Source organism: Neolamprologus multifasciatus, chromosome 10 (assembly GCF_963576455.1).
Source record: "Neolamprologus multifasciatus chromosome 10, fNeoMul1.2, whole genome shotgun sequence".
In the NCBI taxonomy this organism is placed as follows: Eukaryota; Metazoa; Chordata; class Actinopteri; order Cichliformes; family Cichlidae; genus Neolamprologus; species Neolamprologus multifasciatus.
Window position 1 is genome coordinate 29,836,427 of NC_140448.1, and position 27,921 is coordinate 29,864,347.

A 27,921-nucleotide genomic window follows, 5' to 3' on the forward strand; every position below is an offset into this window, starting at 1 on the left:
TTCGCTGTAAAAAGAAGTTTTCTTCCCACGCACAACGGACACTAATGTTTTTGTCACTTTTTATGGAATCAAACTCAAAGTAAGGTCAGTACTTCCACGCTTTAAACGCTGCACGCTCATACTCTCTCTGCACTCGATATATGATCCATTGTTGATCTGCACACAGCTGTTGTCACGAACGTCGCACTCGCTTACGTCACTGTCATGAGACACTCTTGCAAAAAAATCACGGTTTTAGTAACGCAGTAACGCAGCGTTCCTACGGGAAAGTAACGGTAATCTAATTACCGTTTTTGCAATAGTAATCCCTTATTTTACTCGTTACTTGAAAAAAGTAATCGGATTACGCGTTACTGTCCATCTCTGTTGCTGACATCTCAGTGCCAGATAAGCACACCTTCAGGGGTTGAGTGAAGTCCTTGGCTTGTCGGGGTCAGGGCTACTTTGGCAGCAAAAGGGAGACCAACACAGTATCAGGTGGTCATAATGTTATGCTTGACCGGTATATAGTGTTTTACATGCAGCTGTAACAAGCTCATGGGTCAGAAGAGGCAGAAAAGGTGTGTTATGAGCAGTGTTGGCAAGTTACTTTGAAAAAGTAATTAATTATAGTTACTAGTTACTTCAAAAAAGTAACTGAGTTAGTAACTGAGTTACAAGATTCTAAAAGTAATTAATTACTTGAAAAGTAACTATTGCGTTACTGGTACTGGTACTCTGGTTTTACGTGTCCTATCAACACAATTTAAAAACTGGTATATATCACCTTGTTGCTTTGTCATCTTGAAGTGGTCATGTGATTGGCTTACCACAACTATTTTATTCTTCCTCAGACAAACAGCAGCACTCATACTATTGTTTTGCCCCCTTAGCTCCAGGTGTTGTGCCAAAAAGTGATCGTCTACCAGACAGCGATTGCCGCCCGCAGGAGCACGCACAGCTGCTTAATGCTGTAGCGCCCAGATTACTTGCAGCTACTTCCGTGCAACTGATATAAGCTGCAGTAAGCTGAACACAGCTTCAACCCTGTTTGTTGAAAAATAGTAACGCGACCGCACCGCATTTTCTTGTAATGCCGTTATTCCCATCACTGGTTCAAAACATCCATCAGCTAAATATTAATAGGTGTGAGCGGTCCAGTGTGAGTTAAAACAAGGCAGAAGAAAGTGAAAAAAATGATCAAACACAGCATTACCTCTTGTCCTTCTTACACTTTCAGTCAGAGCTGGTATGTCTCTGTCTAATGCTTGCATGCCAAGCAGTGTCAGTGTGATGCTATGTGATGCCCTGCTAGGGAATTAGATTAGGAATAGTCTCACAGCACCAGATTTGAAATCCATTTGCATCCAGTCTTTTATATAAAAAGAAACAATCATGTTAATGGTAAGAAATTAATTCACCATTTGACCTTTTTGTTTACATGAAAATTTAAAAAGAAAGTACTTTGTTAAACTCCCACTTCCTGTATCTCTATTCCAGGGGGAAACCAGTGTCTTATTAAAGGCCTCAACCGAACAGTCCCAGAGACCTGTCAGCAAGCATGTGACACCCAGAGGCAACAGCAAAATATCTAAATCCTGTCAAAATGTGCAGATTTCACTTAGAAGGAAAATGATATCAATTTCCAGTTTGCATCACAATTCTTTTTAGATTTCAGCACAGCTTGGCGCACTGCTTGGTGCAGCACCACATAATTATTTAACTACACACTAGCACCAGACAGCAATCTCTGGCAAAAGCTTGCCAACACTAGTGACCACTGGTTTCCAGGGTGTCACTCAGCTTGGGTCTGTAAAGCGGGTCTAGCAATCAATTTCACAGCAATTGCCAGCAACCTTTGACAACACTTGCTTTTGATGGGAGAATTCTAATTTTCCCTTTGCAGCTGTGGTTGCCAGATAGTTGCCGACACATCTCTGTCTGCCTGACTGGGGCCAAACGCCTGCTTTGTGCTCGACATTATAAACACATTTGTATTGTGAGAACTACGCCAGAAGAAGGAAGACATATTCAGCATATTAGTTTTCAACATGCCAATCAGTAGTACAGTCTGAAATTTGTCACTACTATCTAAAACGTGTGAGAAAAAAAAGGATATTGACAATCATCTATGTTGTTTGACTTTAACTATCAATGCAAACCATGTTGGAACCACTTAAAGCTACTCTCCAAAACAAAGCCTGTTTTGGTTCCACACATGAGCAGACAGAATTGAATGATAAAAGGCAGGCATGTAAATTCTAGACTACATATAGATTAAAGCAAAAAACTTGTCTACTTTAATTCAATGAACAATTAATTCTATAAATAAGATTTAATTTGGTATTTAGTTTATAAATCATTTCCAGATAGTGTTTCATGTATAATTGATTCCCCTGATTTAGCTTTTGGGTCTCTGCTCATTTTATCATGTAATCAAGCATATAGCAAAAGACTTGAAGACAGTAGATTGGTTTTCTGATCTCTTAGCCATTTCTTTCATCTTATAATTACAGATATGCAGCTAATGGGCTCTTTTGAAATAAAGAATTGCCTTACTTTAGAGTATTCTTTTTCTTCCCCATATGTGGTTTATTTCATTGTCAGAGGAACAAGCACCTCTGTGCTTTAAACCCTGATGTGAAATATGTAATTATCTCTACTGGATGGATGAGGTGAACAGAGCCGGTGTTTTTGAGGTGTAGAAATAAGCCAACGAGCAACTGAGGTCTGAGGAAAATCAATGTGTAGATTAATCACAATCGACCACCTGGGTTACAGAACGTGAAGATGTCACCGCGGAGATTCACGAGATCGATAAAACATAGCAGTTATTTAAGGGTGAATTCCAAAATTAATTGGGAGGAAGTATGCGGGGCCTGAACTGAGAAGATGTCTGGCCAACACAAATGCTGCGTGTCACATTTTGAAGGAGATAAAGACAGTAAATGACTGTTTTTAAGATTTTTAAGAGAAGCATGGTTGCTATTGTGATGCTTAAAGTGGGGAGAGGAAAAAAACACTAATTTTCACTCTATCGTCATTGATTTCTGCAAAATGCTTTATCTTGCAAATTAGATGAGGACTGTGGACGCAGAAATTTCTGAAATCTTCCAATTTAAGTGGAAGTCGATGAGACAGGTTTGGGTGTAAATGAGTACACCGAGTAAATTAAAACCACTTGATCACAAAATACCTCCTGGAGCACAGAGAACATCAGAGTGCAGAGATGTAGCAGGGTGAAATGGCAGATTTTTCTTTGGTTGTCATCATCCTATCAGAGAAAGCCCTCGAGCATTTGGATAAATGACTCAAATTGAGGATTGAGCACACTGCATGCCATAAGGTGTTACTTTAAACAAGATGAAATGGAATTAAAATGATAGGCTATCTCAGGAGTGCAGAAGGAAGTGTTTTTCCTTTTCAGCATTCTGACTTTCAAGAGGGCACTTCAGCGTGATTATTTTGGAAGCCAGACTTAACACCCATCTTAGCTCCACCCTTTCTCTGTGAATATGTCAGTTTGATAAAGAATGCCATGCTATTTCCTCAAAGATTGGCCTAATTTGCAGATGTCATTCCACAAAGGACTTGGAGCCAGTCTCAGTGCGGTTTTTAGAGCGTAAAGTCTCCTGCAATATACTGAAAGGAATGACATTAAAGTAAACTATGTGATAACGTGCTATTTTTTAGGCGTTGCCATGTAAGACTATCCCCCAAAGCCACACTGTTCTTTGTATTCCATTATATATAAAGTTGTGGACAGAGCTTTGTACTTCAGGAAATGTTTTGGTTATTCATATCCAGAGACGTCATCTTTGGGGTAACATGACATTTATTATCATGCTGTGAAAAACTATTTACACCATTTCAGATTTTTTTTCCTGTTTTTTGCTTATTGGTCCCACTTGTTTGATTAAGATCATCAGACAAATTTGAATATTAGATAAACATTTGTTTATTTATCATTTATAATCAAAGGAACAAAAGTTATCTAAACGTTCCAACGATCGTGGCTCAAGAGTTGGGAGTTCGCCTTGTAATCGGACGGTTGCCGGTTCGAGCCCCGGCTCGGACAGTCTTGGTCGTTGTGTCCTTGGGGAAGACACTTCACCTGTTGCCTACTGGTGGTGGTCAGAGGGCCCGGTGGCGCCAGTGTCCGGCAACCTCGCCTCTGTCAGTGGATGATCTGATATCTTGGTGTTGGTGTTGTTCCCAGATCATCATGAAAATGTTGTTCCAGGTTCAACATTGCAAGTGACCAATCACATTATTGTGACGTTATTCTTTTGCGCACCAACCCATTCGTGCATTTATGAAATTCCAATGTTGCAAGGACAATATCAATTCTGCTTAGCGTTTATTAAAGGGTCAGGGTTAGGGTCCGTTGATCGGCGGACAAAGGCGGTTTCTCGCAGGTTAAGTACAGTTTTTTGTTTTATGCCGGTTTTTCCCAAAGTCGCAAAAGTATGACATCACAACATTCTGATTGGTCACTTGCAATGTTGATCCTGGAACAACCTTTAGTATGATGATCTGGGAACAACACCAACACGAGGATATCAGATCGTGCTCTGTCAGTGCACCCCAGGGTGGCTGTGGCTACAATGTAGCTTGCCATCACCAGTGTGTGAATGTGTGTGTGAATGGGTGGATGACTGGATATGTAAAGCGCTTTGGGGTCCTTAGAGACTAGAAAAGCGCTATATAAATACAGGCCATTTACCATTTACTCTGGGCACAGATTTGTTTTAATTCAGCCACACTGGAGGGATTTTGAGCATGTTTAAGGTTATGCCAAAGCATATCAGGTGGGTGAAAGTCCAGACTTTCATCATCACTTCATTACTGGAAATTCTCCATCAGGATTTTCTGGTAGAGAGCAGAATTCACGGTTGTGTCAGTTATAGCAAGTCGTCCAGAAGCAGCAAAGGAGCCCAAGACCAATCACTACCACCACCACCATGTTTGATGCCCATGGTCTCATCATATGATGTTCTTTTAACCAGATGTATCGGTTCAACTTTTTTCTCATCAGTCCCCAAGATTCAGTGATCATCAAAATGAATAAGCGTTTGCCTTTTTTTTTTGTACGGTCTCTTTCTATTTGTTGAGTCATGAACACTGGCTTTAAGTGAAAAAAGCGATGATTGCAGTCGTTGTTCTGTTTGATGTTGTTTTTGGTCCTGGATGAGTCATCGATGGACTTTTGGTGTAATGCTGGTAGGCCGGCCACTGCTGGGAAGGTTCACCACTATTCCAGGTTTTCTCCATTTGTGGATAATGGCTCTCACCGTGGTTCACTGCAGTCCCAAAGTCTTTGAAATGGCTTTGTAACTCTTTCCAATTTCTCCGCTGTGCCATTGTTCATTACTCTACAAGAGGGAGCAGTTTCCCACAAGGCCAGGTATGTTTGGACATGTTTTTCCCTTAATAAATGGAATTATCATTAAAAATAGAATTTTGAATTTACTTGGCTCTCTTAGTTTAATATTAAAAATTGTTTTATCTAAAAAAAAGTTAAGTGTAACAAAGAAAAAAAGAAAAGAAAACTGTGTAAATGCATAGCGAGTGAAAAAGTGACTGAAGAAGAAACACTCAATGCATCATGGGAACACCTAATGAAAGTAACAAAGGGAGGACTCAGGGTCACCGGAGCCAACCCGAACTAAATGATATATTTACTTAAGGAATTAAGTTGTCAAAAGATTTGGAGATTGGTGGCATTTGCATTTAAAGTTTCTTTCTGTGGACCTATTTAAGCTCTCACTGCAAGAGCAGCACACTGGTGAGATACGAGAAAAACGAACTACAGAGGACAGCAGCTGTGAATGATTACAAGACCCTTTCTATGGTATAGATAAATCACTTCACCACATCAAGCCAAGTGAAGAACACTCTCTAGGAGGTAGGCACATCATTAGCCAAGTGGACAAGAGTTCACTACAAGGCGTGAACCAGAAATCACCAGTTTCAAGAACAGAGAGGCCAGAATAGCGTTTTTTTGGCCGCACAGAACTCAGAGAAATGGAAAAGGCTTGGAACAGCTCCTGATTCAATATATATAACCTTATCTTAAAAAAAAAAAACCACAGTGGAGGCAGTATGATTGGCATGCTTGATCTCTGTTTATTTCACTGCTTATTGGTGATTTTACAAAAGACAGAAACAGCAGCCATATGAACTGAGAAGTTTACGGAGCGATACTTTCTGCTTACATATAGACAAATGCAATAATCATGTTTTGACAGCATCTCACAGAGCAAATGGGCAGTCAGTGGATCTCAGCTTGATCGAGCTGCATTTCACTCACTGAGGACAAAACTAAGGCCGAAAAACCCAGAAAGAAACAAGTGAAGTCAGCTGCAGCAAAGGCCTGGAAAGGCATGTTGACTGTTTACTCGTACTAAAACTTGTATCATTGTCCAAAGAAATTCCTGACCTACCAGTGTGTGGAGAGCATGGCATACTACTAAAGAACTAGTACTAGAGAAATCCTCAGAGGTCCTTCTGTGGGGCAAGAAACTGAAACTAAATGAAGAGCTGCCTGATATTTCCTGCAGCAGTGGTTGTCAAGGTGAAACATTGCAGTGGTGCTATGTGAAAGAACTTGTGGAAATAATAAAAAAGTGATCCTCAACATGAAAGTGCAGAATTGGGAAAGCATGGGCAGCCTTTCAACGATTACGACCTATATGGATGGATTTATCAACCAAGTTACGGCTCCTGAAGACCATCGTTATACCGACGGCACTGTATGCAGCGGAGACTTGGAAATCAACTGCAAAGATCAACCGCCATCTTGACGTCTTCCAACAACGTTGTCTTCGACGGCTGCTCAAGATCACATATCGGGATCGCGTTACCAATGAAGAAGTATATCGCCGTGCGGGAGTAGAGCCGCTCCATGTCCAAGTCACCAAGCGTCGGTTCAGATTTGCCGGTCACATCCTTCTGCTACCGGACCCGAGACCTGCCCGTGTCGCGGTTCTGTGGAACCCGAAGAATGGAAAGAGACGGCGAGGAAGACCTAAAATAACATGGAGGAGGACTTTCCTTGAAGATTTACGTTCAGTCGAACTGTCATGGGATGAAGCAACAACTGCCGCAATAGACAGAGTTCGATGGCGTTCCCTTGTCGCCCGATGCGCCGATCGGTGCTAAGCTAAGCTAAGCAACAGGAAATGTTGCCTGGATGGTAGCACTAAGATTAACTGGTCAGTGGTTGTTGATCAATGGTCATGAGAATTTGCATAATTAAGATTAAGGAACTGACCTCCCAGCCCATTGTTCCTTCACTGGGCTGGTTTCAGTCATTATGCAAATGTACTGTTTATAAGGTTGTAGAAACCTGCGGTCAGCTGAGACTGAAGAAGTCACTTGGATGAGTGACGAAAAACGCTACGTCCAGATGAACAGAATCAACTTTTGGAGATTTATTTACCTGGATGATCGAGCACGCATCAAGACGAAGCCATCCGATGTATATTCTGATTTTCACCCAGTATCATTTTAGGGCCTCACCCCACCCCAGTGAACCTAGTTGGATAAGCAGATAAAAAACTAAATTGATGGATAAATGGAAATACTACAGAAGGAAAAGGATGTAGACAACAGTAAGCTGGTTCTGAATGAATGGCATCACCTGCCCAAACACTCAAAAAATGCACATTTCGTGTAAAGATCTCAAAATAGTACATACATGTAACTCTCCTCCCTTTTTCCCCTTTGTTCTTATTCCATTAAGAGTCCCAACAGTTGCTTGCACACACAGCCTATTTGTTCTGCTGTCTTCATGCATATTGTGGCACGCTGCAGAGGAACAGAGAATAGAAACAGGCTTTGATTCTCTACTATCTGGCAGCTGCTTTCACCCTGCTTCTCTTGTCCAAGCTGCCTGATTGTCTCTGGCACAGCAGCGGTGGGCGTTGCTGACTTGTTCTATTTGTCTGCATACAATTGTGTTAGCTGGGCTCATCACATGATAACAAAAATGAGAATGAGGGAGAAATAATGTTCATCTATTAGAACCATGTCCTTTCAATAACTACTACTACTATATTCTGGCAGAAAATCCTGATTCTACTGCCCAAAGATCCTAAACCATTGTTTATTTTGTCTGCTCATCGTTCGTCCAAGGACAGAAGAGGCAGTGAAAAGGCAGCTCCGTGGATAAAGACAACATTAGTGCTGTAGCGTGCAGCCAAGTGTTCTGGGTCAAAATTCTCTTCTTCTGTAACCTGCTACAATCGCACATACAAATATTTCAAGGATTTCTCTCTGCTGCAGCTTGTATTCTGCTGATTATGTGCCATGGAACAAACCTGATACTAATCAGCACCGACTTTAGCCAGTGACAAACAACAACGAAAAAGCTCCAACTTGGCAGCATTTGCCAAGTTTGGCTAAAGTGGTTTAAAGTGGTAAATAATGTGCACTTTACTGTCATCACTACTGGCCATTTAAGGCATTGTTGCTTTCCCGTATGCAGCCTTGGCTAAAGAAAATCTACTTGCAAATACTTGAAACTTGCACAAGATGTGTGCATCACAACAGACACCATCTCAGTCCTGTTTTTTGTCATAGTTATGACTTCCAACCTGAAATTTTAAACTGGAAGACCTTCTGGTGATACTGTATTTCAGGCCTAATCACACCTAGAGACTTGTTGACAACCATCTTGCAGCCACCTGCTGTGAGGCAAAAATGTGTTTTCCAAGCAACTGCAAGTGGTTGTAAGGTTGCTGGCTGTCACTGTGAAATCAATCGCTGAAACCTCATTCATGCAGGCTTAGGCTACGTTCACACTGCAGGCGGAAGCCCATCAAATCCGATTTTTTTGACCCTATGCGACCCATATCCGATCATGGGGTGACAGTGTGAACGGCACAAATCCGATATTTTCAAATCCGATCTGGGTCACTTTCGTATGTGGTGCTGAATCCGATACATATCCGATGTTTTAGAAAGCGACTGCTGTTTGATGGTCATGTCGCACTAAATCAGTCTTTTACGTCACTGACACAAGACAGACGCCAATTATCAGCGCCGGAGAAGACATTGCGAACGCTTCCTGGCCATCCGGTGTAGATGTCAGTGAAACTGTTGGGAAGACAACGTTGGAGAAACGTGAACATTTTATTTGTTCTGTATAATCTGCAGATTCTGACAGAAATCTGCAACTATCCTTTGAAGCAGCGCTCCTCTAAAACAACAATAAGGATCATTATTAGGTTATTTACATTGTTATGTAAATAACAAAATAACTTAAAGCAAAAATTGGGAAACGTAAAGTCTGAAGTCTTTATATTAAGGGCCATCAGTCAAACAATACTGTTTGCTCTGGGTCTAAACAGAGTGCGTTGTGTGTGACGTCTTCTTTTGCGCATGCGGGCCGCTTTGAGCGTTCACACTAGAGCGCGTTTGCTGTCGCATTTTATTTGTAGTGTGAACGAGCAGACAAAAAAAAATCGGATTTGATCAAAAAATCGGAATTGAGCATCAAGACCTGCAGTGTGAACGTAGCCTTAGAGACCAGGTCAGCCAAAAGTGTGTATTCTAAGACTGGTTATCAAATGGTTTCTAAAAGCTGGTAGCAGTTACTTGGTGAAATTAGTCACAAGGAGATATGCAGTGCTGAGCCCTTTGTGAATGTTTTGGTCACCAGTACTTTTCATGGACTCTTAGTTGTCTGCCTACACTTGTAAACTACTCACCAAGCAGCAGTGAAAATGTGAAAAGTGCAGCTGGAAAAGGAGACCATTTGCCTTCACAGAAATGTGTTGGTTGCAAAGGTAAGGCCCAAATTGTACTTTGAAGTCGTATGTTCTCCGTTTCTAGTTTGCAACACACTTTTGTAAGTTTTACTAGAGTCCAGCAAGCAAATGATAAGTGTTTGTATATGAGTCATTCCCGTTCATGCAAACCAAATACAGCAAGCAAAAAATAACAAGGTGGTTTTCGGTGCAGCATCCGCTGGAGCCAGTTTCACCTGGTAACAGCCAGCAACTTCCAGCCACAAATCACCAACCGGTCAGGAAGTACACATTCTGCCTGAGCGACTGGAGGTTTCTAGTTCCAGTCTTACCCCAGCATTTTCTAACGACCTCTTTCACTCCTTTAGCACATTAGCATAGAAGATCTGCCACATTAAGTGCTGGTTTGACCACGCTCTGTGAAGGCGGTGTTGTGTCTAACGTTGAGGAAACCCCATGGACTTACAGCAGGAAGTTCTGTGTTAATTTCAGAAATGCTAGCTTTTCACATGTAGACACGTGTAAACGTCCACTGGACTCACATTATACACGTTGTGGGCAATTCTTCAAAAAACAGTATTAATGATGTGAAAGGATATGTCTGTGAAGGTTCTCAGTCATGCAGGTCATCGTAGTCTAAGGAGCTTAGAAAGAAAAGCGTCAGGACTTCTTTAAGTTGCTTGAAGACGTTTCACCTCTGCTCCGAGAAGCTTCTTCATTTCAGTTCTGGATCATTAGGGGGTCCATTGTCCCTCTTGGGGGGACACTCCCACAGAGCTTAAATCTGGGACTCTCCACCATTTGACCCTAGAACTGGAGAAGCTTCTCAGATGAGAGGTGAAACGTCTTCAGTCAACTTAAAGAAGTTCAGGCGCTTTTCTTTCCAAGCTCCTTAGATGATGTGAAAGGATATATTTTTAAAAAAGGTCTTTCCTTAACCAAAACCAGGAAGCAAATGAAAACAGTGTGAGGCAAAGTGCAAAACTCTCTGCTGACAAACCATCATTGTCCTTCCAACCTTTAAATCTGCATTTGTCAAAGTCGTCCACGTTCGTGCTATTTGATAGAGCGGTATGAGAACACACAGTGTTTTGAGTTTTAGCTATAGTGTGCCCTAACATGCTGCACGACTAATATATTATAAGTACCTTGAATTATATGTTATCGCCATAACAATCTGCCCCTTGCTCTCTGCTTCTGATCATTTCTCTTGCAAGCATTATTCCTGTGATAGTTTCAGACAGCTGTCAGGGGGTGAGAAAAAAAACAGTGAGTAGTATTCAGCATACGCCGTTTCTTTTATGTAAATTATCATCTTTTTTCTGAGCCGAAGAATCATTTAGCAGCAGTTTGGCTCCTGTACACGAGAGCTGCATTTGGACACCTGCCTGGCGTTCAGGCAACCTGAACAGAATATATAGCATACTGTCTAAATCTGTTAAAAGACGGAAGTGGCGGCAACGTATGTGTCGCCAGCAACCAGCAAGGAACTGACTGTTGTACAACAAAGTGCAATTTCTGCTTGTCGCTGTCAAAAAGCTGTTACTCTACAGCTTCAGTCAGCAGTTTATTCGCCCAGACTGAAGGGGTTTATGTAAATATAACAACAGGCATTTAACTGAGCGACTGCGTTTCAGACAGATGAGGAAAAAAGAACAAAGAGAAAAGCTTTACCCGGAAGAGGTGATGATGAAGAAGAAGGTGTAACGCTAATTTTGACTGCATCACATCAAAAGTCGTACTTTAAATGTTTCTGCCAATGACTGTTCCTTTGATTGTTCAGCAATCCACCAACGCAAGACATTTCTACGATTATAGGTGAGAGACACATTCTGGCTTTCATTCAACCATGCACATAAAATAAACTTGGTTTTGGCTTTGTATGAAGCCAGTATGAACCTTCCAGATCCCTCAGGTCATCTGGATCTGGTCTTTTATCAGTTCCCAGAGTCAGAACCAGACACGGAGAAGCTGCATTCAGCTTTTATGCTCCTTATATCTGGAACAAACTCCCAGAAAGCCTCAGATCAGCTGAAACACTCAGTTTATTTAAATCCAGGTTGAAGACTCACCTGTTCTCAGCTGCATTTGAATAAAACACCAAATCCACACTTTTAAGCTTAAATTTCAAAACTTACGTTTTAACTACTGATTTTATCTACTGTTCTGATTTTATCTGTTTTGATTTTATTTCCTTTTTTGTTTGTTTGTTTGTTTGTTTGTTTGTTAATTAGTTAGTTAGTTTGTTTGCTTGTTTTAATCAATTTTAAATCATGATTTTTATTTGTTTTTGTTTCTAATGTCTCTGTAAAGCACTTTGAATCACCTTGTTGTTGAATTGTGCTATACAAATAAACGTACCTTACCTTGCCTTTGTGACATCCGGACGAAAATAGATCCTCTCTCAATATGCAATTAACAAGCAGTTTGTTTTCATTCGGTGTCACATCACCTAAAAAAGCTTTAAGGATGAAACTAATATGTGCTTTTTTGTATTCCAAACAGTCAAGCTTGTGGAGGATTTGGCTCAAAAACATCGCCACCAGGTCCCTGGTGGCCTGAGGGTGCCACTGCGACACTACAGTCTTGACTTTCCATTTGTGTGTGACAGCGGGGCCATTAATAGCAGCAAAGCCCTGTGGGGAAGCAAGTTAGCTGTAATTATTCAGCTATGAGCAGAACTGGTCTGTCACACTTTCCACAGCTCCCTCGCGGAGCAAATCTTAGGCAAGAAGGAGATTTGGGATATTGCAGTCGCACTAGACGGAAGTGTTTCCCCACAGAGCAAAACTGCACTTTTGTAAGGGATCATTGCAAGTTTCACTCAAGACTCTCTAAAAGCTTTATCTCCTACATGTGATTAATACATTTATTACCCTGGTTAATACACATCGAAATAAATGCTCCTGACCTAGTTCTGCAAATATATTATCAAGATTGACAAGATACATCTCGACTCTAAAGGAGAAAAATGGTTCTATTCTCTCATCACATTTTTGTTTTAGGGTTTGTCTCTAGCTTGCATCTTTCCATTTCATGCTGTGCACTATTCCTATCACACATCATCAGAAAGCAGTGAGAGCAATTGCAGGGTTATAATATGATAGAGGTGAATGTGAAGCTGAATGTGCTACTGGTTCAAAAGAGTGCATTATAGCTCCAGAATAAGTGGTTGTAAACTTACAAGAAAGATTACTATATTGAAGATTATCTGCCCTTTGCTTGTGATCATTTATAGATTTGTGCAGATTTGTAATGTCAACATTTCAGTCAGAACAACGCCTCTGAAGATAATAAAGAGAATGAAAGTATTTCAAATGCTATTTTCACACGAGAAAGACCAAAGAGCTTGTCCACTATTTTGTAAAGGTTCGATTGATTGCATGGCAAAACAATATAGATTTAACGGATCATTAAAGAAAGACAAAGGACAAATTCAAAGACATATCCCTTCTGACTCAGTCTAAGATATGATAGCACTACCTCTGTAAAACAAAATAGATTTTAACTGGCACTGAGAAATATGAACATATTACTCCAGTATCATCAAATTTATAGTGGCTGCCTGTTCCATTTTGATCTTAAAATCTTACAAAGCTTTTAATAGCCAGGTTCTGATTTATATGAAGAACTTGTTAGTCTCCTATGCCTGGGTGCTTGCTTAGATTGGTGCATGGAGTGCTGGTTATTCCAAGGTCAGTATTTAGGTTTTTTTATGCTTTTAACAAATCTGATATTTTTTAATAAAAAATACAAAACATGGCTTCTGTGAAGCCATTCGTAACTATCAAGAAAAATGCCACCCACCTGTCTTTTGAGTCATTTTCTTAAAATCAAAAATTCTAAAATTCACAGATCTGGTTCATTTTCTCACTGCACAAATTATATATAAAGCAATAAGTAACCTGCTTCCTGACAATATTCTAAAAATTGTTTTCTAAAAGGGAACGGGGATACAATATGAGGGGGGAATTAAATTTAAAACATCCTCGTATCCGTACAACATTAAAAAGTTTTTGCATTTCTGTGTATGGAGTGAAGCTGTGGAACAGACTAAGTAAAGATATAAAGCAATTTCCGAGCATGGCACAGTTTAAAAAGTGGTTTAAGGAGATGGTTTTTACAGGGTACAGGGAAGAGGTAGAGATTTGATAGGGTGTTCTTGTCTAATATTTTTATGTGTGTGCGGGTGCACGGGTATGTTGGTATGGGTATATATATATTTGTAGGTTGTGTATCCTTTGAGGTGTTAATGGGGTTATTGAAAATGTGTATATGTGCGTATGTGTATATACGTATGTATGGATAGATAGAAACATATATATACATATACATACATATATATACATATACATACATACATATACATACATATATATACATATACATACATACATATACATACATATATATACATATACATACATACATATACATACATATATATACATATACATACATATATATACATATACATACATACATATACATACATATATATACATATACATACATACATATACATATACATATATATACACATATATATATATACACATATACATATATACACATATACATATACATATATATACACATATACATATATATATACATACATACATATATATATACATACATACATATATATATACATACATACATATATATATATATACATACATATATATATATATATACATACATATATATATATATATATTAAAAAAAGAATAATAAAAAAAGAAAATACACATGACATATAATGTAATTGCAAGGAGGTATTTCTGTAGTCTATTGATTACTAGATAGTGGAAAAGGGGCGGGATTAAATAAGCTTATGCTTCTTCCTGCTCCTTTTTGAACATGAAAGTTACAGTATTTGTAGTTGTGGTTGCTCGTTTTCTTTTTCTTTTGCTTTGTTCATTTGTCTCTTTTAATTCTATGTTGTTGTACTTTTTAACATGTTCAAAATAAAGATTCAATCAATCAATTTTAGATATTGGCTGTATACAAACTAATATTTGTGATGTTTGTCATTTTTTTGTAGCAACAGAATCTTCAATGAACGTCTATTAATACAACTTCCCTGATTAATCACAGCTGAATTCATCTGCTGGACTCTACAGTATGTGTGTGCTCTAAATTGGTGTAAAAATGTGCATTTCATATGTCTAATGATGACCATGATATGTTTATTGGACGCTGGGTCTTCAACTCTTCTGCCTAAATTTAAGAATTTGTTCACACTTGTACTGTTTATATAATTCCGGAGCTGCACACATTTGTATTCATGACTGTATTCATGAAGTAAAACTGTTTTGTTTTTTCTCCATGATAAGATAGAATAAGTACATGCCAACGCTAGAAGTTTAATAATTCATCCTAACTTATTCTCCCATTTCTGCTTCATTTTCATCTCATCAATATTACTCTACCCTCACTGCATGCAAAAATCTCCAGGTTAGGGGTATTTCTGCAGTGGCTTCCACTGTTTGTCTGACCTTGATGGCATTAGACAGCCAATAATTTCTCGGGAGCCATACTCAGGTATTGGATTTGCCACTCAGGTTGATGACTCACTCTGTCAATAAAAAAGTGAAAGTGCCGAATGAACTTTGGGCCTCAGCAGCTGCTGTCCTTTGCAGATAATTGTTAGCTTGCTGTGCAGGTTTTATCCCCAGACTGAGCAGAGATGATGAGTTTGTGTGACCTCTGTTTTATCAGATTTCCAATAAGATGTTTGCAGACATATACAGGTGCTGAGTCAAGGATCTGCCTGATCATACATTATCCATAGGTTGCCTGTTACTCTAGAGTAGCCGGGAACATATTCTCTCTGTTAAGAAAATGACTAGTTTCCCATGCAGATTGGGTATATCAATGGTATGATTGTTCCTTTCAGTCATATAGTTTGTGCAACAACGTTTGCATATTATTTTGGGACATATTTGAATTTGTCCAACATGTTGAACACAGTGCTTAGTTTTGAGTTGATTTTTTTCTTCTGTTCATTGTATTTTTATTTAGTTACATGAATGGATTTCTGTTGTTTGCTCTGCCTGTTTTGCATACCATTTATTGGCACCACCGACTGATACGCATTTTATTGACGCACATATTCTGCCTGCAGGCCTGTCTTCTAAAAATGACACTCTTACACAACTATACAATTTTCTCATCTCTGCATGCAATTTCTCATGTGTCACATTTGCAAGTAAATTAGTAATCAGCATATATGTCTTTCATTTCTTTGTCCTCTAAAATGTCATGTTTCTCTGCAGCTGATGGTGGCGACAACTCATCACTATGATAGTTGAAAAATTGGAAGTGAAGCTTCTAACTCAGCCACTGTTGTGATATGATCTATTTCAACCTGAACTATGTGAAACTAAACTAGTGGAAACGGCAAAAGATGTTTTAAAAAGCAATGCAAAAGTGAAACCTTTGCTCCAATTTAAGTTTTAAAAATAGTTTAGTAAGAAAGACAACTTAACTATGTATAGCACGTATTAAAACCATTTCACAGCTTTATACACAATAAAAACACGATGATAAACTATAAAAAGAGCAGAGGGTAATAAAACTTACAGTAGAATCATGCGATACACAAGTGCAAAGTCAGTAATAAAATACTGTATATTTAAAAAAATAATTAACAATATTTCTTAAAGCTAACTGTGTAGCATGCTTCAGTTCGGCTGGTTATTCCACAACTGCAGAGTCCCTTTTAGTCTCCAAGCATGAGGTGAAAACAGTCAGCAGGTCCTTGCATGAGGATCCCAGGCTGTGCACCAGAGTCCTGAAATCCTGAGATTTTGAATCCAGTTTGCAAGAGTTTCCTAGATGAAGATAGTTATTACTATCGACTAAAAATAGCATATTTTTTGATGATAGAGATCTGAAGAGATTTGAGCTCCTGGAAAAAAAATCTACGCAAGAATGTGGACATCATGCACACTCCATGCGGAGAGGTACAAACCCAAATCGTATGCTGTAAACCACTGTGCTGCCAATTCTGGTCCTCTCTGACCGAATGATCTGTAGATGTGTTTATGAAAAAATAGCCGCCCCTCCCTGAGCCTGGTTCGGCTGGAGGTTTCTTCCTGTTAAAAGGGAGTTTTTCCTTCCCACTGTCGCCAAAGTGCTGCTCATAGGGGGTCATATGATTGTTGGGTTTTTCTCTGTATGTATTATTGTAGGGTCGACCTTCCAATATAAAGCGCCTTGAGGCCGACTGTTGTTGTGATTTGGCGCTATATAAATAAAATTGAATTGAATTGAATTAAAAGAGTGCACACTGGTTTCTTGCATTTTGTTTAGAAGTCAACAATAAAATGATAATGAAACTTTTGGGAGACAGGGCTGTACCCTGAGAATTCCTTTAGCTGTTAGAGAATTGCTAACACATGCAAACAAGCAAAGTGCTCACTTATGTTTTCTGTAAATGGCATAAATATCTGTTGGTTTAGAACTGTTAATCAGTACACATGAGAAAACTGCTTAACTTTGCCTCAGTAGTAGTTTAGCATAGCAGAACATTTAATGAAAATATAATTCTAAAAAAGAAGTTTTTACCTGTAATTTACCAGACAACACAAAATACATTTTGAAATGATGTTCACGTAATATTTAGTTGGTTTATCACATTATACAAAAAAAGTTCACTTTAAAGTCTTTGTGCCTTTGAAAAAAGTCTATTCTTAGTAAATCTACACACTGTGCAGGATTTTGTCCCTCCTCATTTTCTCAAGTTGTGCCTTTCAAGAACTTGGAGCCGTGAGTAAAAAGATGGCATTGACAAAAATATATAAATAAATGAAATAAAAACTGGATAGCTCATCCATTAAATCCAGCAGTATCGGCAGTAGTATCAGGATTTTTACCGCAGTCAAATGAAGTTTTTTCCTTGCAAGTTTTCCTCTTATACATTTTTGAGGTCCAAGTCTTCCATCTTTAAAAGCTCCACATTGTCGGGGTTTCCACAAGGCAGTCAGGTCTCACCATCGTTCTCCCATCCTGACGATAAACAGAATCAAAATATTATCAAAATCACATATTTTATAATAGGCATTTTAAAATGAACTGTGTCTTTGCACTCACTGAGCGTTTCGGGTGCTGGTGCTCAGGCAAGCATGTCCTTCTTTTATCTCCTTTCCCACGACAAGCTTGCGCTTCATGATTGGATTCTGGATGTCACTGCTTGTGGTCCCACCAGCTCTTCAGCTCTCAGGGACTGCACTAGATCACTTTACCACAGGGTATGTCTGGAAAGCTGCATCTTATTCACTTGTAGCTTTCATTCATACCTTGACAACACTGAAACAAAGGGAAGATATACAGGTTCCATAAATTGTGAGACCATTATAGCTCTATTTAACAGGCTTACTGGGTAATCCTTAAGGAAGTTAAAAAAAAAAAAACTAGCAAAACATTAATGATAATTGTAACGGTGGTTTCGTGTCTAGTTTCTCCACCGTTGTTAAATATTATTGAAGTTGCATCAGTAAATGTTCATCACATAGGATTAAGAAACTGCAGGCCAAAAAGTCAAAAGTCACGATTTTTACTTTTAGTGTGAACGGCCATGATTTTGGGATTGCTTCGCACACTTTACAGTTTAACCGTGAAGTTTTGGCAAATGTTTGCAGGTAGATCAGCATCTTCCATGCAAAGTACATAAGACACCAGCATTATGCTAGACAACAAAGCAATAGCGAAGAGATTTTCGGTACAGCACCGTATCTTTTTTTATCTTTTTGCAACCAATTTCACCTAGTGAATGCCAGCAACCACTTGCAAACTGGTTGGGGAACACACAGATTCCTTACTGACTGACGGTTGCCCAGGTGCTGCAAGGTCTGTGTGACCAGGGCTTTATGATTTAAGAGCATGTTTTCCTTCTGTAGTGAGCCTTGACCCTGTTGCCTTACACCGGTTATGCTGGCTGCAAACATAACTACTGGAAGCAACACATACAACCCTGTATGGTGTTTTATGTTTATCAGCCAGGCAAGGACCACTTTTTAAGTATACTCTAAAATGTACTACCAATAATTTCACGAGTCTTCAGGCCACTACAGTAACAGTGTGAGAAATTAAAAAGCAAAGTAATTTGTCCATTTCAAAACAAAATCAAACATGTCGTCCCTCAGAAAGACTCACTTGAACAAAGATGACCTTTGAGTCATGATCGTTCTTTTTGGAAGACGTGTCATCTCACTGTTCAGTAAGCTCAGTTGGTGCCCTGGTTGAAGTGCTCCAGCACAGTGGCGTTGGTTCTTTCAAACAACCACAGCTGGCTGAGAGAGGCAGGGTCACACGTGTTCATGAAGACTCGCCGCTCACTCGGACTGCTGTCAATACAGCTGTTACTGACGGGATGATACAGACTCTTATCCTGGAGGAAAGATAAACATATACATATTATACAAGAAGCTAACTTCTTCACAGAACATTTATTTCCTTCTTTATACAAAGAGAAAAACATTTTAAAGCCTTATACTCCACAGCGATTAAACCTATTTCTCAAACTTGTTAGTGTTCTATATGGCATATGTACGTATTACTACCGGCAGGATGTTACACTTTGCTCCTGCAAAATTTAAAGCGTCTATTGACCTTTTACCAGGCACACACTGAAATACTTGACATTTCAATTTTTATTTATTTTTTTATTTTTACTTTGGTGACTTTTTAACAAATATAAAACCTTCCTAAGGCCAGGACAGTTGGAGAGCATTGAATAGGATGAATTAGTAAATACACTAATTTTCTACAAGCAGTGAACTCTTACCTTTCTGTACCGCCAAAGCTGGTTTCCCTTCATACCGTGACAGTCATACAGGGTGACTGGGCTGCTGTGGGAGACGGCATCAAAGCACAGCTTCCTTGTATGCATGGGGTCACCCACCCGGATATCCTCCCTCCAGCCAAATGTTAACACCTGCAGGGAGCACATCTGAGCTGTAACGACATCTGACTGTCCTTCCTTTGTGTACGTAAAATTTCTACCTTTTTTTCTGTCAGATTGATTTTCTTGTTGAAATTGAGGTTATTATGGTAGTGTTGCAGTGTTACATGGTGTAGAGATAGTAAAGCCGAGAAAATAAGCATTTTGGATTTATTTGATTTATACAATAGTTTCTCCACATCAGTGTTCAATCGATCTAGCCCAAATAGTTGGAGTTTACATTTACACTCAGGTCCAAAAGTTTGTGGATGATGATACATTTTTTAGTCTTTTATCCTGTCTTCCTTCTCTCACCCCAACCGGTCGCAGCAGATGGCCCCGCCCCTCCCTGAGCCTGGTTCGGCCGGAGGTTTCTTCCTGTTAAAAGGGAGTTTTTCCTTCCCACTGTTGCCAAAGTGCTTGCTCATAGGGGGTCATATGATTGTTGGGTTTTTCTCTGTATCTATGAAGCTCCTTGAGGCGACTTTTGTTGTGATTTGGCGCTATATAAATAAAATTGAATTAATAGTACTATTAACATGTATCTCAATTAAGTGGTTAGACTTAATTTTGTACAATTATAGGATAAAAATGACAGGGCCAAATATAATTCAAATATAACAATTTAAATAATGGGACAAATGATCCTTCTTTTGCAGTATTATTTTGACACCAACGTCTTTTCTCCACCTGTTAATTATCTTTTTTATTTGCTGTTTGTTTAATTTAGCCCAATTATGGTTTGGCTAAAAATGAATAGCATGACATTAAAAAGGTCCACTTTCTGTCTGTCTGTTTTTTTCTCTCCTTAATATACCTTGTTGGTAAAAACACACTTTCATTAACATGCTACTAAAGTAAGAAAACAAATGAAAATAATTTACCTAAAAAAAAAAAACAGCTTGTTAACAACCCATCATGTTGCTAGCACATCATCTCAGAGGCTTTAGGATATGAACTGAAAACCCAATAAGCTCATTTAAGAGGGTGCCCTTACCTGTCCGTGACTCCACCCCACCTCACCACGGCCTTTCACACAGTTCTCCAAGCGGATGGGGCTCCCTGACACAAAGTGTTTGACCTCCATACACATTCCACTGCCCACATTCTGTATCTGAAAAGCACATATACAACTATGATAAACTGACATAAACCAGAAACCCATAAACATGCTGAGATACAATACACAGTATAATCTCCGCTCTTAGTCCTACACAAGTAAATCCACTGACTGTAGTCAGCAGATTGATTTTCAGTTTTATCTTTTTTCTTAAGTTCTCTTTTGTGCACTTCACATGTAAAGGCTTGGAGGCATTTTTTGCCTTCCAGGAGTGTAACAAGGCACCGATAGGAGTTGCAGCTTGTTGGAATAGAGGTCAAAAATACTAAAAAATAGTGTGTTATTGCAAACGTGTTTCATCACTGCTTCTTGTCTTTTCATACCACTGAGAATTCTTTAGCGCGCACCTCGATCCTTTATACCTTTTTAACAATTCTCATCAGTAATCTATTTTTCTTAAATCAAAAAACCCTCAAAACATTACAAGTTGAAACCAGTAGAAACGATTTTCCTGCCTTAAGCCAGCTTTTTGTGAACTTGTTACAGTCACATAATACATTCATGATGAAATTTTACAGTGAAATTATAGATTTTTGTTAAGTCTTTGGTAAAACTTTGGTAATCTGTTCCTAAAAGAAATTATTTTTGGCTTTGGCTGATCATAGGATAGGGTAACTAGAGTTGTTCACATTTCCAACACCTTTACTTCTGTGGCTTCAGTTTGGGTACATTGAGAGCAGAATCTGAATATTGTGAATACACTAATTTTTCTTTCCATGAAATGAGTTAGCAAAAGAGCCCTAAGGCATGAAACATGATTCCCAGACAACAAACAGGGAACTAGAAGATGACGATATTTTCAAAAGAAAGCTGGAAAAATACTTTTACCTTTTTATTACGCAGAGTTAACTTTCATACATTTTGTAATAATTTTCATCTTGATTTGATATAATTACTCATCTTGCTTTTGCCACGAAAATATTCTCTACAGCACAACTGAAACATGCTCATTAACTGTCTGTTTTCTGATACTAAATTATTTATTTGACCTACACACAGCAGTATTATATAATATATCTATTTGAATTTATTTACAGCAGCAGAATACAATTTAGCATCCAGGTTCTGAGCTAATTACTTTCAGCAAATAGTTTGTGTACAAAAATTGGTGAGTGATTAGTAAATATTCCCTTTGTGGCTACAGGCGGATGCTCGGCTATTGAAAGGGGGGTTGAAGCAGCCATCATCAATGGATTGGAGAAATAGGGAATTTTGCAGCAGATGTCAGAGGCAAGTTACACATGTATGACCAAGTGCAGCTGGAGGTGACTGTGTGGAGTCATGTTCCTTGAGCCAGCCGCTTACAATTGGGGGCTTGTCCGGGATTCTAAATGAAAACTCAAACACGAAACATACCCTATGCCTTTATAGTCTCTGGAATTATGAAAACACAATGGGAACAAAGTTGGATTCACATATGTTTTAAAATTGATTTATTATTTTTATTATGACATCTAACTGCAGACATGTATTCAGTTTAGCGATTCCATATTCATTGTACACACAAAAACCTTTTCAGATGTGCTTTTTCATTTATTTTTTAGTTTTTATCTCTATGCATATATCTGTTTATTTAATTTCTCTACATATATGAAAGCAGTTCCATGAACTAATCCAGCTCTTACCTCTCCCCAAGCAGCAGCAGGAGGTTCTACTGGTGGATAGTGTTTGGGAAGATCCCAGGCCACTTCATTCATAAACCACTTAAAGCTTTTACAGTTTAATCGGGTCCTCAGCTCTTTCTGCGCTGTCATGTCACCTGCAGACAGGTGCCGATACTCAGGTCGACGCTGGTACACATACTCTGCGTATTCGTCCATCCAAACTTCTGCTACACGTTTTAGATTCTGAAATCAAGTTAAAAAGAGTTTCACATGGTTGGATTAATTCTTTAAAATAGTTTTTTGTTAGCAGACAATTCAAATTTCATACAATAGGAACCTCTAACACATTATCAATAATGGGAGTCATAAAAAAGGTTTAAGGGTCCACTTATGAGTAATGCAAACTTTAACATTCCCATTCTCTTCAATTTGTCGTGGCTTTATACTTTAATGCAGCAGTCCCCAACCCCCGGGCCTCGGACCGGTACCAGTCCGTGAGTCGTTTGGTATCGGGCTGCAAGAGTTGAGGCTCAGGTGTGAAATGTATGGTTTTCATGGTTTTTATTGGTTTTCAGCATTATTTTGTTATCGGTTTTATCGTTAACTTGGTTTTCCTGGGTCTTTTCACGTGTGTTATGAATAAATCTTCTTTTTTTTCGGTACTGGTACTAGTTTTATTTTGTTGTATTTATCCGCGACACCTTAAAAGCCGGTCCGTGAAAATATTGTCAGGCATAAACCGGTCCGTGGCACAAAAAAGGTTGGGGACCGCTGCTTTAATGCATCAACTATATTTTGTGTCAATGGATTCTGCAGCTGTCTGTGTTTCCACCTGAAAACAAGTACCCTAGTATAGGTCCTTTAGTTCCTGACAGTGAGACCAATTATATGAAGAGCTGCCATGGACTGGTGTGAACTATGTTTACCTAGTATGCTGTTTTTTTTTTTTTTACTGTATATTTGTCTCTAGGAATCTGCCAAGACAACGGCATTTTATTGCTGCCATTTTTGACCATTGTATTTGAGCTACATATATTGAAACTGACCTATAGAGTGCTCTCTTTGATTCAGCTTTGATTGAAATGATACCTCAACAAACGGGAAAAAAAATAACTATCCGCTTTTATGTAAAGGGTCAGGTGATTCAGGGACATCAACATTTCAATGAAGCTAAGTTAGAGACTGTTCCTCAGAAAAACAAAACAAAGCCAGTTACTTTCAGTTACACACTGAGCTATACCGAGCCATGTTTCAGGCTGAGAGCAGAGGCATACATAATGAATGGTGTTTGGCTACACCTCAGATGATTAAGCACTTTTAGACAATTTCCTATTCTGTGTAGGTGCTGAAAAAAAAATAACAAAAGAACTTAAGCTCATTCTTCACAGTAGCACCTGGAAAGGCTATAAGTTGTAGATAGTGGATACCCTGCATATTGCTGCCTCTTGCCTGGTGGTCTTTTATGAGTGAATGCTGAGCAGACTGTAAAGCACACTGAGATGAAAGAGTAGTGTACTTAGCAGAGGATGCAGAAAATACAAACCCTGCACCACTCTGTGTGTGCATGCAAATGTATAGCATGTGTGTTTACATGCAGGGTTACTGTATGTTTCTGTTTACTCGTTTAATTGAGCTTAATTAGCTAAAGGTTCATTTAAAGGGTAGCTGATGCATTCAGCTTCACTGCTCAGTGGACTTCAGAGGCACAGAAGTTGCTACAGTGTGTGTGTGTGCGTGTTTGTACTTTTATGAATACACACTTACACATACACCTATCTACTAAAAACATCCCATCTTCCATATAACGTCATAATTAGCAGAGATCCAAAAATCATGTTTCTGTATTGCTTTTAAACCCTGAGTGTGAATACAACAAAACACTAGTTTGTCAAAAATCTGTTTACTTAAATGTTTACTCTTGTTTGAAGCATGCTGGTTGACAGTTAATCATTCATTCCTTATTAAAAATCTTACTGGCAACAATAAGAATTTTTTTTAAAGGGTAGGGGGTCATGAGTGTGAGCAAGCATGTGATGGGATGCACCATAATCCAGATTGAATACTCCTTCTAGTACTCCTTAGGATATTATAGTATAGCATTATACTACCATATACTACTGTAATTCAGTAAAATCAGAATTATTAGTCTTTTAAAAAATGAAAAAAGGAGCTCCTGGAATGGAAAAAAGGATTTTCTTTAATTGATCAGGCTTTTTATCTCATTGACTAATTCTCTACTAGTTTATAGAATACAATAAATTGTTGCCCTATGACGTAAATGTATCAGAAGTAATGTTAGAGCCTGTGTATTTTGCTTTTATAGTATGCAGAAAATCCATCACTGATCCACTGCACATAGTGAGAAGAATTACCTTTGCCAAGCTGATCCCACCTGGGACTTTGTAGGGGACATACTTCCTATAGATGTGTCCTACCCTGGAGCAAGGGATGTCCTCCATCCGACCACCACACATCCACAGCTTCAGAGACACAAAGAGAGGGAAAGAACACTTTCATCTGATGAATCTTTATGGTGTTTAGAAGCTTTGTCCATTTTAAGATTCAAAGAGATGCACAAAGGTAAAGCAAGGTGAAGGAAGAAGATGACGACAGAGATGAGCAGAAGACTGATGGCTGAGCAGAAGGAGGAATAAGGTACAGTGATTCGAAGAGGCTTATAAATCCTGGGTGACCAACAGGAGAGAGAAGATGTAATAAAGATGAGAGGACAGAGCAGAGGAGGCAGGGGGCACAAAAATAAATTATGACGAGATGGTGACCTGACTTCATCTAAGAATAAGGACCAGATGAGAAAAAGTCTTTCTGATAAATCACTGATACAATGCTCATGTTACGACACTATTAAAATATTATTGGTATTCAAAAAACACAACTGATTTACTAAAACTTCTGCCGTTTCATAGGAAAACAAGGTTTGTGCTACTTTTTAAATAGCTTTTAAGTACCTTTGTCTGAAGTGTTGTCTGAAGCAAAAACAAACCTTCCTTTAAAGCATCATTGCTTCTTTTTCTTTGTAGCTGTCTATCTGACATAACAGAGACATTCAACAGTGTGTCTTCATTTTAATCCTCCAGCAATAACAAAGGCAACTGTGATGATTTGCTTACTTGGCTTTCAATGAGGAAAACAGACCATGAGAAGAAAGGGAGGCTATGAAAGGGGCGAGAAATAAAAGACTTAAAGACAGCAGGCAGGATGGAAAATGGGTTTTGTTTTAGCAAAACTAAATGAATAGAAATGAGAAGCTCATTTGAAACATAAGTAAATACTATCAACAAAAGTTTGAAGACAAAGAGAGAGGCAGTGAGAAAGAGTGGTTTGGTGCTGCTGGTCCTGCAGAAAAGTCTGTTAATATGAGACTAAACAGGTTAAACGTGGGGAACGTTTCATAACTTAGACATGAGCGAAGGAAAAGAACATGTTTTATACATCACTTCTAGTTATACAGACATACATTTCAATAGTTTGCGTTTTTTAAATCGTTGAAGGATCGCGGCAAACCCTTTCAATGAACTGAGCCGATCTCTAACTGTAAACCTATTACTACACAGCAGTTCATATGTAGATGTGATAGCAATACAAAGAATTTTTTTCCGTAGTTTCCTGAGATGTGTGGCTCAGTGGCTCCCACCCTGCAGAGATGATAACATTGAAACTATAGAGGAACGTAGAGCAGATTGCATCTCAAATGCTGAAGATTGAAATATCAGCTAGTTGTCCTTCCAAGTCATCAAGTGCTGTCAATTCATCAAACCCACTGGCATCTCAAAGATATGCACAGTGTCCTTTGGCACAGAGTTATGGTATTACTCAGACATGTCTCAGTAGCAACATGTCACATATGGATGCTTCTAAAGAATCTCTTGCTGTTACATTTAAATGAACTATTTAATGGCCTTTTTCAGAGTTAATATTAATACTGCTAAGGTGTTTATGTAATAAACAAAAAGATGATCTTTTCTTAAACCTAGCCAGCAACTTATGGGGAAGTGAAAACTGAACTTTTAAGCAAATCAAAATAAAACAGAGCAAAAACAGAATTACCTTTGCTGGTGGATCAAAGCCAACACGTTCTCGTTCTCACTCCCAAAGCGTCACATTTTAGGCTAGGTGACAAATCGTCAACATATTACGTTTTCGGCTACCCACCACGTTCCTAAATGACGACCTCGGAAAAATGAGGAAAAATGAGAACCGTATGGACTCAATCTACACATGTTCGCTCTTTTTCTTCAAATCGCTTAGAAACACACTATTTAACATCATTAAAGTCCTGGTTAACCTCAGGAAAAAGGTTATGGTTAGGGCTAGGGATAAGGTTAGGTTTAGGGCTGGAATACAGGGCTGGAACGTCTATTACCGCGGGAGTGTCATTGCACTGGATTTCAGCCATAACCCGCCGCGTACCATAAGAACACCGAAGGTCTCCTTTTGCGTTCCTCAGGAACGCCCCGGGACGTGACAAAACGTCGGCATGTTACGCCTCGGGAGTGAGAACGGGCTCCATCAAAGCACCATGTGCAAATCTGAGGTTCTGCCAGATGTTTTTATTGTTGCACAGCTTTTCATATGGCCTGGTCTAGAGCCAAAATCAATAAGCTAGCATGCACAAACTTTAGATTATGTGAGGAAAAACATTTTTCGAAATGTGGATCTTGAAGTGACCTCACTCTCACCTTATGATTTTTGCTGAGTTTTTTTTTTTAATTTTTTGTCTTGTCTACATCCCCTCACTCACAACTGGTCACAGCAGATGGCTGCCCCTCCCTGAGCCTGCTGGTGATTCCTGTCAAAGGGGGGTTTTTCCTTCCCACTGTCGTCACATGCTTGCTCATTGGGGATTGTCTGACTCTGAGGTTTGCAGCTGTATTACTGGACGGTCTTTACCTTGCAAAAAACTGCCTTGAGGCAACTGTTCTTGTGATTTGGTGCCGAACAAATAAAATTTAAGTGAATTTACAGGAGGCAAGGAAAAATAGAAGCCGGTAATTGAATCCTAAATGTTCAAGGAATGTTTAGTGTTTAACTTCAAACAAGAATTCATGTATTTAGTGATTAAAATACATTAAAATATTTTTGATTTCCAATGGATGAATCATTTTCTATGGGCTGCTCTATGAGATTTTTAGCAGTACCTGCATAACAACACTTTTTTTTTCTTCTAGCAGTTTTAATATCGCTTTTGCAATACAAGTAGATGAAATATCTATCCCGTAGGAACTGCCATAAAGACACGAATCTATTTGTGTTGGGTTTTAACTTTATGAGACACTAATGTGTGCCAGTGAATTATTGATACACTTTGAATTATTCTGACAGTCTAAAAATATTAAACTGACAATCTGGTTGGCAACAAAAGGTAAATATTTCAGGTTCTGAAAGCAATTAACATAAACCTTGGCACACATGGCTTGAAAGTTATATTTTGCTTTTCATTATGAAGAAGTTCATTAAACATTAACATGTTTAATTGTTTTGCCAACTGCCGTT

General features: G+C 38.8%; 1 protein-coding gene across 3 annotated transcripts in view; it reads right to left on the reverse strand.

Moving 5' to 3' along the window:
- The window catches only part of LOC146510471 (polypeptide N-acetylgalactosaminyltransferase 10-like), a 344,244-nt gene that overhangs the window by 224,123 nt on the left and 92,200 nt on the right, over positions 1 to 27,921 (reverse strand). The window contains exons 8-14 of one of the 3 annotated variants that reach the window (XM_085175787.1): positions 24,783 to 24,890; positions 22,432 to 22,653; positions 20,684 to 20,800; positions 19,531 to 19,680; positions 18,900 to 19,134; positions 17,838 to 18,053; positions 14,483 to 17,753 (exon numbers count right to left, since the gene is read on the reverse strand). In XM_085175787.1, coding sequence (XP_085031913.1) covers positions 18,970 to 19,134; positions 19,531 to 19,680; positions 20,684 to 20,800; positions 22,432 to 22,653; positions 24,783 to 24,890 — 762 coding nt within the window. In that variant the 3' untranslated portion in view covers positions 14,483 to 17,753; positions 17,838 to 18,053; positions 18,900 to 18,969. Of the gene's footprint in view, positions 1 to 14,482; positions 17,754 to 17,837; positions 18,054 to 18,899; positions 19,135 to 19,530; positions 19,681 to 20,683; positions 20,801 to 22,431; positions 22,654 to 24,782; positions 24,891 to 27,921 lie in introns of those variants that run through there. The other 2 variants (XM_085175785.1, XM_085175786.1) reach the window with 2 other exon arrangements.